Source organism: Eulemur rufifrons, chromosome 8 (assembly GCF_041146395.1).
Source record: "Eulemur rufifrons isolate Redbay chromosome 8, OSU_ERuf_1, whole genome shotgun sequence".
Taxonomy (NCBI): Eukaryota; Metazoa; Chordata; class Mammalia; order Primates; family Lemuridae; genus Eulemur; species Eulemur rufifrons.
The window spans coordinates 33,760,713-33,771,380 of record NC_090990.1 but is presented as its reverse complement, the minus strand read 5'-3'; the positions used below and the strand labels follow the sequence as shown (position 1 = coordinate 33,771,380).

General features: G+C 48.0%; 1 protein-coding gene across 1 annotated transcript in view; it reads right to left on the bottom strand.

Annotated features, from left to right (window-relative positions):
* Positions 1-5,369: 5,369 nt before the first annotated feature.
* The window catches only part of NSUN4 (NOP2/Sun RNA methyltransferase 4), a 35,134-nt gene continuing 29,835 nt past the window's right edge, over positions 5,370-10,668 (bottom strand). The window contains exon 7 of the mRNA XM_069479921.1: positions 5,370-5,465. Coding sequence (XP_069336022.1) covers positions 5,439-5,465 — 27 coding nt within the window. The 3' untranslated portion in view covers positions 5,370-5,438. The remainder of the gene's footprint in view (positions 5,466-10,668) is intronic.

The following is a 10,668-nucleotide window of genomic DNA, read 5'->3' as shown; positions in this document are numbered from 1 at the left end:
CCCGAACAGAGTTGGTGAATTTTTAAATCCCTGAGGTAGTCGCGTCCAGGTGAGCTGGGTTTTCCATCCAGTCTGAGGATCCTCCCACTCAAAGGCGAACAGGAGCTGACTCTTCGGAGCGAGCCGCATGCAGAAGAAAGCATCCTTTAAGTCCAGGCGGGAGAACCAGGCAGAATCTGGAATGAGGCCTGGGAGGGTGTATGGGTTCGGGACCACTGGGTGGAGAGTCACTGTGGCCTCATTAATCAATCACAGGTCTTGGACAGGCCGGTATCCACCTCCGTTGGGCTTTTTGACTGGCAGGAGGGGAGTGTTCCATGGGGATTGGCACTCCACCAAAATCCCCTCCCACTTAAGCCTATCGATGTGTTCCTGAATTCCCTCTTGAGCCTCCTTGGGGATGGGATCCTGTCGTCTTCTGGTCTGTTGGGTGTTTGGTTTCATCTTGATCACCAGGGTTGCATGTTGGTGTGTAAGACTGGGAGGGTTGTCCTCCGCCCATACCAACGGAAAGTCCTGCCGGAAGTCAGGTGGGTTCTGTTCCTCTTTGGCCCCATTGTATAGCTTCCACTCCGATTCCCGAGGCAGGGTGACTGCCATTATGAGAGTCTCTGGAGCACCGAGCGTGAGGTTTGCAGTCCCTTCCGGGTGGAAGGTGATTTGGGCTTCCAGTTTGCTCAGGAGATCTCAACCTAGGAGGGGCACAGGGCAATCTGGTATGTATAGGAATTCATGTCTTATCTGGTAGGCCCCCATCTGGCATATTTGGGATTGGCAGAAGGGATGAGCTACTCGAGTTCCATTGGCTCCCACAATGGTGGTTTCCCACTTTGTAAGTGGAGCCACGGGGATTGTTACCACCGAATGTTCTGCCCCAGTGTCTACCATGAACTTTATTGGTTGGCCCCCCACTTCCATTATGACCGTAGGTTCCCGGGGGCCAAGAGTCAGGGAACCCGGTTGGTCCTATTCTGAGTCGACCTCAGTGAGACTGATAAGGTCCTGGGTCTCTGGCTCCTGCTGGAAGCCCCTGGGCAGGTTCCTGTTTGGCGGTAGGTGGTTTTTTTTTTTTGTTGGGGCATTCATGCTTCCAGTGACCAAACTCCTTACAATAGGCGCACTGGTCAGGCTTCAGGGTCCCTCGTCTCCTGGGTCCTCCTTCCCGTGGTGGGCCAGGTTTGTTGGCTGGGTCAGGTCTTCAGAGGGCAGCGGCCAGGAGAGCAGCTTTCCGTTTCATTTTCTGGTCCTTCTCCCTCTGGGCGGTCCAGTCTCGATTAACGTAGACCTTCTGGGCCACTTCCATCAGCTGTGTGATGTTCATTCCTGCAAACTCGTCAAGTTTCTGGAGTTTCCGTTGGATGTCAGCATAGGACTGCCCAACAAATGCAGCATTCACCATCCGCTGATTTTCGGCTGCCTCTGGGTCGAAGGGTGTATAGACTCGGTAGGCCTCACAAAGGCACTCGTAGAATTCGTTCGGTGATTCCTCCGGCTTCTGGGTGATCAGAGCGAGTTTGTTCACGTTGCTTGGTTTTCTGGCTCCCTCCCGGACCCCGTGGAGGAGAGTTTCTCGATACCTTCCGAGTGCCTCTTGTCCACTCGGGGAGTTGAAATCCCAATCTGAGTTGGTCTCGGGTGCTGCTCTCAGTGCCCACTGCTCCACGTCCAAGGTCCCTGCTGGAGCCTGGTCCTGGAGCCACCTCTGGGTCCCAGCTATAATCTGGCGTCATTCTTCCGTGTTAAAAAGGGTCAGAAGGAGCTGGCTTCAGTCTTCCCAAGTGGGACGGTGGGTCTGAAAGATGGATTCTAGGAGGTCAATGAGGGCCTGAGGTTTTTTGGAGTAAGGCGGAGTGTGGTGCTTCCAGTTCAGAAGGTCAGTGGTGGAGAAGGGCTGGTAGTACAGGACTGGCTGCTCTAGCTGAACGAATCCATCATCTGTAACCTGCATCGGACCTCGCACCTCATGCAGGGGCATCTGGAGGGCTGAAGTTGGGGCCTCAGCTGACCGTAGCCGGTGGGTGATGGAATTGTTGGCACCTGGTTGGTCTGGAACTGGCGGCAGGGAGACTGACGGTGGTGGGGTGTCTGGTAGATTCGGGGGCACTTCAGGAGGTGTCACGGTAGGGTTGTAGGGTGGTGGTGGTGGCTCCTCTTCAGGAGCTTCCTGATGGATGGGTTTGTACAGTTTGGAGTCTCTGGTCCTTTGGGCCACAAAAATCCTGCTCTGTCCCTTATTAGCACAGAACTGGATCCAAGGGGGAAGGGTCTGAGCAATCTCTAGCCATGAATCTATGTAAGGGAATTGGTCGGGGTGGCCGGGAGTCCCGGTCACAACTTTCCAAACTGCTCTCACAGTGGGGAGGTCTAGAGTTCCTGTTGCAGGCCAGTCAACCCCAAATGCTGGCCATTCATGTTCACAGAGGGCCCTAAGTCTGCTAGGACTCAGTGTGACACTATAATCTCCCGTGAAACCCTCCTTAAAGTTATTTAACATGCATTTAAGGACTGTAGGCTTAGATTCTACACTACCCATTCTAGACCCTTGTACGGTGCCACAGTTTAACAGACAAAAGGTGTGTGTGGGGGGTTCTCTCAGGTGTCTGCCTGGCTACGTCCCTTGCAGGAACTTAGGCACGTCTTGGCTAAGGTGTGCCTGTATAAACCCCGGGCCTGGTCGCTCCTTTTAGGGGAGTGAATCACCGTTATGCCCTATGACGCCACCACCGAATCGCAGGTGAGGACCCACTCAGGTTCCGTAGCCATAGCCGTGGAACCACAAACAGTCACTCCTCACTCACTCACTCAGACAGGCAGAGGTTACACATTCCCACCCTGGGAATTCCCTGCACTCAGGAGGTGATCAAGCTCCTCTTCCGTCGTCTGACGGGCCTGACTCGGACGGGTCCCGGGACTTTACCTGGTCCGATGCTTTTAGACCTGATTTGACTTGTCCTTCTCTCCGGCGTGTCCAGGCGAGTTTCGGACCCCACTGCCAGCGGGAGCTCCTGAGGAGCGAAGATATTCCGCAAAAAGGCGGATGGCACTGGTTCGCTTCTGTCGCTGAGGTCCCACCGGTCGCTGCACCCGTCCCCGAACCGGTGGCTTCAAGGGGCCAGCATGGTCGGTTTTCGAGGTCAGGGAACCAAAACGTTACGGCAAGTGTTACAGCGAGTGGTCCCGAGGACAAACTGAGCAGCACACGGAGAGTCGCAGAATCAACGTTTTATTCGCCAGCGGGCTCCGAGGGGTCTCGCCACCAAATTCTGAGCACTGTCTATCCAATTTTTTCCATTTTTATTAAGTTGGGGTGATCCAAGGGGAGGGGTCGCAGGTGACTAATACCCGACAGGCAATAGGTTAGGTTAGTGTTTTGCACCAGGTAATTAGGTTTAGTGTTATGCTGATGTGCTAGATGTTAGGTTAGTGATATGCTAATGTGCCAGGTGTTAGGTTAGTGTCTTGCACCAGGTAATTAGGTTTAGTGTTATGCTGATGTGCTAGATGTTAGGTTAGTGACATGCTAATGTGGGTCTGTGAGGCGTGGGGGTCTCAGGTGGCTGCTGTGCTAAGTAATAGATGGGAATTTTCCTTATCACCAGTCTGAGGGTGAACTTCAGAGTTTGACTAGGGCAGTGGCACTGATTCTCTGCAATACTCTTGTTTTTGTCTTCCTTCACGTGTGGCAGCTTCACCCTCAGTTTTTCTCGTAGTCCCAAGATGGCTGCCAGGCAGCCGTGCTTCATGTGTACTTCCTCACTCTCAGCCAGGAAGAAAGCACTACTTCCCACAACACTTGAACAGAAGTCCTAAGTTGTACTCTAGTCCACTGAATCAATTACCATGGCAAGAGGGATGGGTTTACCTTGTCAGGGTCAGACCACTCAGAGCCCACGCCTGGGCAAAGGGTAGAGTCACTACTACCCAAACCACAAGATTGTTAAATATTATGAGACTATGACTAGAAAATAGCGTGTAATACCTCACTATATTGGTTACCTATTGTTTGTAACAAATTACCCTAAAACTTTGCAGCTTAAAATAATCCTAGCACACGGGAGGCCGAGGCGGGAGGATCACTTTAGCTCAGGAGTTCAAGACCAGTCTGAGCAAGAGCAAGACCCCATCTCTACTAAAAATAGAAAAAATTAGTTGGGTGTGGTGGTGCACACCTGTAGTCCCAGCTACTCCGGAGGCTGAGGCAGGAGGATCGCTTGAGCCCAGGAGTTTGAGGTTGCTGTGAGCTAGGCTGACGCCATGGCACTCTAGTCTGGGCAGCAGAGCGAGACTCTATCTCCAAAAACAATAAAAGAAAGAAAGAAAGAAAAGAAAAGAAAAAACAAGACATAAGGCTTATTATCTCATAGTTTCTGTGGATTGGGAATTTGGGCATCTGCTTTAGAATCTCTTGCAAGGCTGCAGTCAAGATGACAACCAGGCTATCATCATCTCAAAGCTTGACTGGGGAAAGATCTACTTCCATGCTATATGGCTGCTGGCAGGATTCAGTTCCTTGAGGGTTTTTGGATTGAGGGCCTAGTTCCTCGATGTCAGCTGGAGGCTCCCCTCAGCTCAGGCCCAGGAGGCCCTCTCCATTAGGGCAAGCACACAAGAGTCAAAAAGAGAATACCAGGAAAATGGAAGCCACAGTCTTCTGCAACCTAATCATGGAAGTGATATCCCATCACTTTTGCTGTACTGTATTCTGTTTGTAGAAGCAAGTCACCAGGTCTGGGCCATGCTCAAAGGGAAGGAATTACACAGGGGCAGGAATACTAGGAGGCAAAGATCTCTGGGAGCCATGTCAGTCTGTCTACGGCACTCACAAAGTAGCGCTGTCCATTGTGGGACCGTTTTAATTGTTTAAAGAGGTGGTTTTTACACTTCGTTCACCATGTTTCACAGTAAAAATATATTTTAAATCAAGAGCTAGTAATAAATGTGGGTCTATACACACACTCTCTGAAACAAATGTTTCACAAAATAATACTTATCTTTACTGTGTGTGATGCATATATATTTTCTATTCTATTTTTTAAGGTGGCTAACTTATTATCTCAATTAGGAGGTGCTATTAAATTTTCTTTTATATCGTGAGTCAGTAAGTTTCAAGTAATTCGTCCATTTCATCTAAATTATAAATTCACTGGCAAAAAAATTATTCATAATATCTCTTTTTTTTTCCTTTGAGACAAGGTCTTGCTCTGTCACCCAGGCTAGAGTGCAGTGGCCTCATCAAAGCTAACCGCAACCTCAAAATCCTGGGCTCAAATGATCCTCCTGCCTCAGCTTCCTGAGTAGCCGGAATTACAGGTGCATACCATCAAGCCTGGCTAATTTTTCTATTTTGTGTAGAGAAGGCGGTCTCATTCTTGCTCAGGCTGGTCCCAAACTCCTGGCCTCAAGCGACCCTCCCACCTTGGCCTCCCAAAGTGCTAGGATTACGGATGTGAGCCACCACGCCTGGCCTATTCATAATGTTTTTACTATTCTTTTAATGTTGGTTAGACATGTAGTGAATACCATTCTTTCATCCTTGATATCGTTAATTTGTGTTCTCTCTTTTCTTGATCAGTTTAGTTACATGTTTATCACTTTTGTTGATGGTTCAAAGAGCCTATTTTTTCCTTTGCAAAAATTTATTTTTGGCTGGGCATGGTGGTTCACACCTGTAATCCCGGCACTTTGGAAGGCTGAGGTGGGAAGAATGCTTGAGGCCAGGAGTTTGAGACCAGCCTGGGCAACACAGTGAGCACCTGCCTCTACAAAAAATTTTTTATTTATTTTACCTATTTTTATTTTTTGTGTATTTACTTATTTAGAGACAGAGTCTTGCTCTGTCGGCCGGGCGCAGTGGCTCACGCCTGTAATCCTAGCACTCTGGGAGGCCAAGGTGGGTGGATTGTTTGAGCTCAGGAGTTCAAGACCAGCCTGAGCAAGAGCGAGACCCCATCTCTACTAAAAATAGAAAGAAATTAGCTGGACAACTAAAAATATATAGAAAAAAATTAGCTGGGCATGGTGGCGTATGCCTGTAGTCCCAGCTACTCGGGAGGCTGAGGCAGAGGGATTGCTTGGGCCCAGGAGTTTGAGGTTGCTGTGAGCTAGGCTGATGCCACGGCACTCTAGTCAGGGCAACAGAGTGAAACTCTGTCTCAGAAAAAAAAAAGAGTCTTGCTCTGTCACCTGGGCTAGAGTGCCGTGGCATCAGCCTAGCTCACAGCAACCTCAAACTCCTGGACCCAAGCAATCCTCCTGCCTCAGCCTCCCAAGTAGCTGGGACTACAGGCATGTGCCACCCCACCCAGCTAATTTTTCTGTTTTTGGTAGAGACAGGGTCTCGCTCTTGCTCAGGTTGGACTCAAATTCCTGAGCTCAATCGATCCTCCCGCCTTGGTCTCCCAGAGTGCTAGGATTACAGGCGTGAGCCACCGTGCCCAGCCACTACAAAAAATTTTTAAAAACAAAATTTTTTAAAATTTATTTTTTATAACTGACATAAACATTGCATATATTTATTGTATACAATATTCTTTTTTTGAAATGGAGTCACACTCTGTCACCTGGGCTAGAGTGCCGTGGCATCAGCCTACCTGACAGAAACCTCAAACTCCTGGGCTTAAGTGATCCTCCTGCCTCAGTCTCCTGAGTAGCTGGGACTATAGGCGCACACCACCACGCCCGGCTAATTTTTTCTATTTTTAGTAGAGATGGGGTCTTGCTCTGGCTGAGGCTGGTCTCGAACTCCTGACCTCAAGCGATCTTCCTGCCTTGGCCTCTTACAGTGCTAGGATTACAGGCATGAGCACAGCACCCAGCCTTTATAATATGTTTTAAAATATGTATATATAGTGGAATGGCTAAATTGAGCTAATTAATGTTAACATGTATCATTTTTATATTTATTTTTTTGTGTGTGGTAGGAATACTACAAATCTACTGTCTTAGCAATTTTCAATAATGCAATACATTCTTATTAACTATAGTCACCATGCTATGCAATAGATCTCTTGAATTTATTTCTTCTAACTGAAATTTTGTACCCTTTGATCAACATCTCCCTGTCTCTTGCCCCCCAGCCCGTAACCCCCCTACCCCACAGCTCTGGTAACCACCATTCTACTCTCTACTTCTATGAGTTCAACTTTTTTAGATTCCACATTGGTGTGGCTTACATATGTGTACTCTCCAAAACTCATGTTGAAATTTAATTACCAATGTGTTCAGTTTATTAAGTGGGACCTTTAAGAGGTAACTGAGTCATGAGGGCTCTGCCCTCATGAATGGGTTAATGGACTAATGGGTTGTCACAGGAATGGGTTGGTTATCAGGAGTGTGCGTCTGTTATAAAAGCCGGTTTGGCTCGTGCTCGAGCCCTCACCATGTGATGTCCTGTGCAGACTTGGGACTCTGCATAGGATCCCCACCAACAAGAAGGCCCTCACCAGATGGAGCTCCTCAACCTTGGACTTCTCAGCCTCCATAACTGTAAGAAATAAATTTCTTTTCTTTATAAATTACCCAGTCACAGGTACTCAGTTGAAACGGCCCTTTATCATATTAATAAACTGTCATAGGGGCTTGAACTCTACAAATGTATAGACATTGTTAAAAAAAAATAACCGGCCATTGTTCCCTAGCTTGCCTTCCTATAATTGCTTATGGCTTAGGAGTCACGTATCCTTGATTAGCATAAGATTTTTGACTTCCCAAATTGCTTCTATAAATAACATCACCATTATAAACCCCCAGACCGGTCTTTGACATATATTCCATACTGCACTCAGGGGGGCCAACTGATGCCAACTGGACTAGTGGCCATACGTGGGAACTGACTCGACAGGTCCTGTGACCCTCTACACGGAAACTGCCTCAGCTCAAGAAGACAATTTCTGCTTCCCAACCCTATGAAGACATCCCCAGCCAATCAGCAGACCCAATTCCCTATCCCTTTGTCCACCAAACTACCTTTAAAAACCTTAGCCCCAAAATTCTTGGGGAGACAGATGTGAGAAATTTCTCCCATCTCCTCGCTCAGTGCCCTGCCATGTTAAAGTCTTTCTCTGCTGCAATCCCTGCTGTCTCAGTGTATTGATTTACCTTTGAGCAGCAAGCATTACAACTCAGCTGGGTGGTAACACAGTTACAGAAAATGGACTAAGGCAGAAAACTGGTACTGAGAAGTGGAGTTGCTGCTAATAATGAACACCTGAAAATGTGGAAGCAGCTTTAGAACTAGGTAATGGACACAGGCTGGAAGAATTTGAAGAAGCAGACTAGAAAAAGCCCATATTGCCACAAATGGAGTATTAAGGGTGCTCCTGGTGAGGGCTCAGAAAACAAGAAGACAGCCGCACATGGTGGCTCATGCCTGTAATCCTAGCACTTTGGGAGGCTTAGACAGGAGGACCACTTGAAGCCAGCCAGTTCAAGACCAGCGAGACCTGTCTCTACAAAAAACAGAAAAATTATCCAGGTGTGGTGGCATGCACCTGTAGTCCCAGCTACTGAGGAGGCTGAGGCAGAGGGGGATTGCTTAAGCCCAGGATTTTTGGGTTGCAGTGATGATGCCACTGCACTGTAGCCTAGGCAACAGAGTGAGATCCTGTTGAAAGAAAGGAGGAAAGAATAGGAAGGAAAGAAGAAGGAAGAATGAAGGAAGGAAGGAAAAAAGGAAAGAAGGAAGGAATTTCTTAGACATTATTTAAGTGGTCATGACCAGAATGCTGATAGAAATATGGACAATGGGAAAGGCCATTCTGATGAGGTCACAGATGAAACTGAACAAGGTATTGGAAACTGGAGTAAAGGCCATCCTCGTTATAAACTGGCAAAGAACTTGGCTGGATTGTGTCCATGTCCAAGAGGACTTTATGGAATGCAGAATTTAAGAACAATGAATCAGAATATCTAGCAGAAGAAATATCTAAGCAGCAAAGCATTCAGCCTGCTACATAGCTACTTTTTAACTGCTTGCATTAAGCTGGGTGAGAGGAAAAATGACTGAAAGTTGGAGTTTATAGTCAAAAAAGAAGATCTGGAAAACTCTCAGGCTGTCCACGTACAGTGAAAAAGCATGTTTGGGAGAGGAAACCAGTTTGCTAGAGATTAGTACAGGTAGAAGCGATTTTCAAGAGAATGGAAGAAAGACTCCAAACGCATTTCAGAGATCTTAGAGGTTGTCCCTCCCATCACAGGCCCAGAGGCCTAGGAGGGCAGAATGGTTTTGGAGGACCAGCCCAGCCCCAGTGCCCTCCTTTGGCATACCGCCCAGGGTCCCCTTGGGTCTCTGCACCCTGCATCCCAGCATAACACTTCTTAGCTGCCCCAGCTATGGCTCAAGTGGGCCCAGATGCAGCTCAACCTGTTGTTCCAGAAAGTATGAGCCTTAAGCTGTGGCTGCTTCCACGTGGTGCTGACTCTCCAGGCATGCAGAATGCAGATGTGGGGCAATGTCAGCCTTCACCTAGATTTCAAAGGATGTATGGGACAGCCTGGGGGCCCAGGCAGAAACCTGCTGCAGGGGTGGGGCCACTGCAAAGAAACCCCACTAGGGCAACTCTGAGCAGAAGTGTGGGGTCAGAGCTGCTACAGAGAGTTCCCACCAGGGCAATGCCTAGTGGAGCCATGGGAGCAGGGCTGCTACCAGAAACTGTAGGGCCACAAGTGTGCAACTCCAGCCTGGGAGAGCTGCAGGACTCTCACTCTGTTGCCGAGGCTGTAGTACAATGATATGATCATAATTCACCACAACCTTGAACTCCTGGTCTCAAATGATCCTCTTGCCTCAGCCTCCCAAGTAGCTAAGACTACAGGTATGCACCACCACCACACCTGGCTAATTTTTTTTTTTTTTTTGAGATGGGGATCACACTGTGTTGCCCAGGCTGGTCTTGAACACCTGGGCTCAAGCCATCCTCCTGCCTTGGACTGACAAAGTGCTGGGATTACAGGTGTGATCCACTGTACCCTCCCAGCAGAATGTCTGTTATATGTCTGTCCTACCATTGTATTTTGGAAGAAGAAAACTTGTTATCATAGGATCACAGCTGGAAGGAATTTGCCTCAAGGTGAATCCTGCCTCGGGACTCACTCATATCTGATTCAGACTAGACTAGGAATTTTGGACTTTTGAGTTGATGCTGGAATGAATTAAGACTTTGAGGCTAGGCCAGGTGCAGTGGCTCATATCTGTAATCCCAGCACTTTGGTAGGCTAAGAGAGGACGTCTGCTTAAGGCCAGGAGTTCGAGAGCAGCTTAGGTAACATAGCAAGACCCCCGTCTCTATAATAAAAAATAAAAAGACTTTGGGGCTACTAGAAGACAGAGGACATGAGTTTGTGGGAGGCAGGGGGAGAAAGCTATGGTTTGAATGTTTATCTCCTCTGAAACACATGTTAAAACTTAATCCCCAATGTAACAGTATTAAGAGGTGGGGCCTTTGAGAGGTGACTAGGTCATGAGGTCTTTGCTGGGTTCAGCCCAGGCAGCAGTTCTGATGGATTAATTAATGGGTTATCATGACAGAAGTTTAGTTATCACAAGAGTGGGTCTGTTATAAAAGCCAGTTTGGCTTATGCTCTAGCCCCCTCACCACATAATGTCCTGTGCTATCTCAGGACTCTACAGAAAGTCACCACCAACAACAAGATTCCCACTAGATGTGGCCC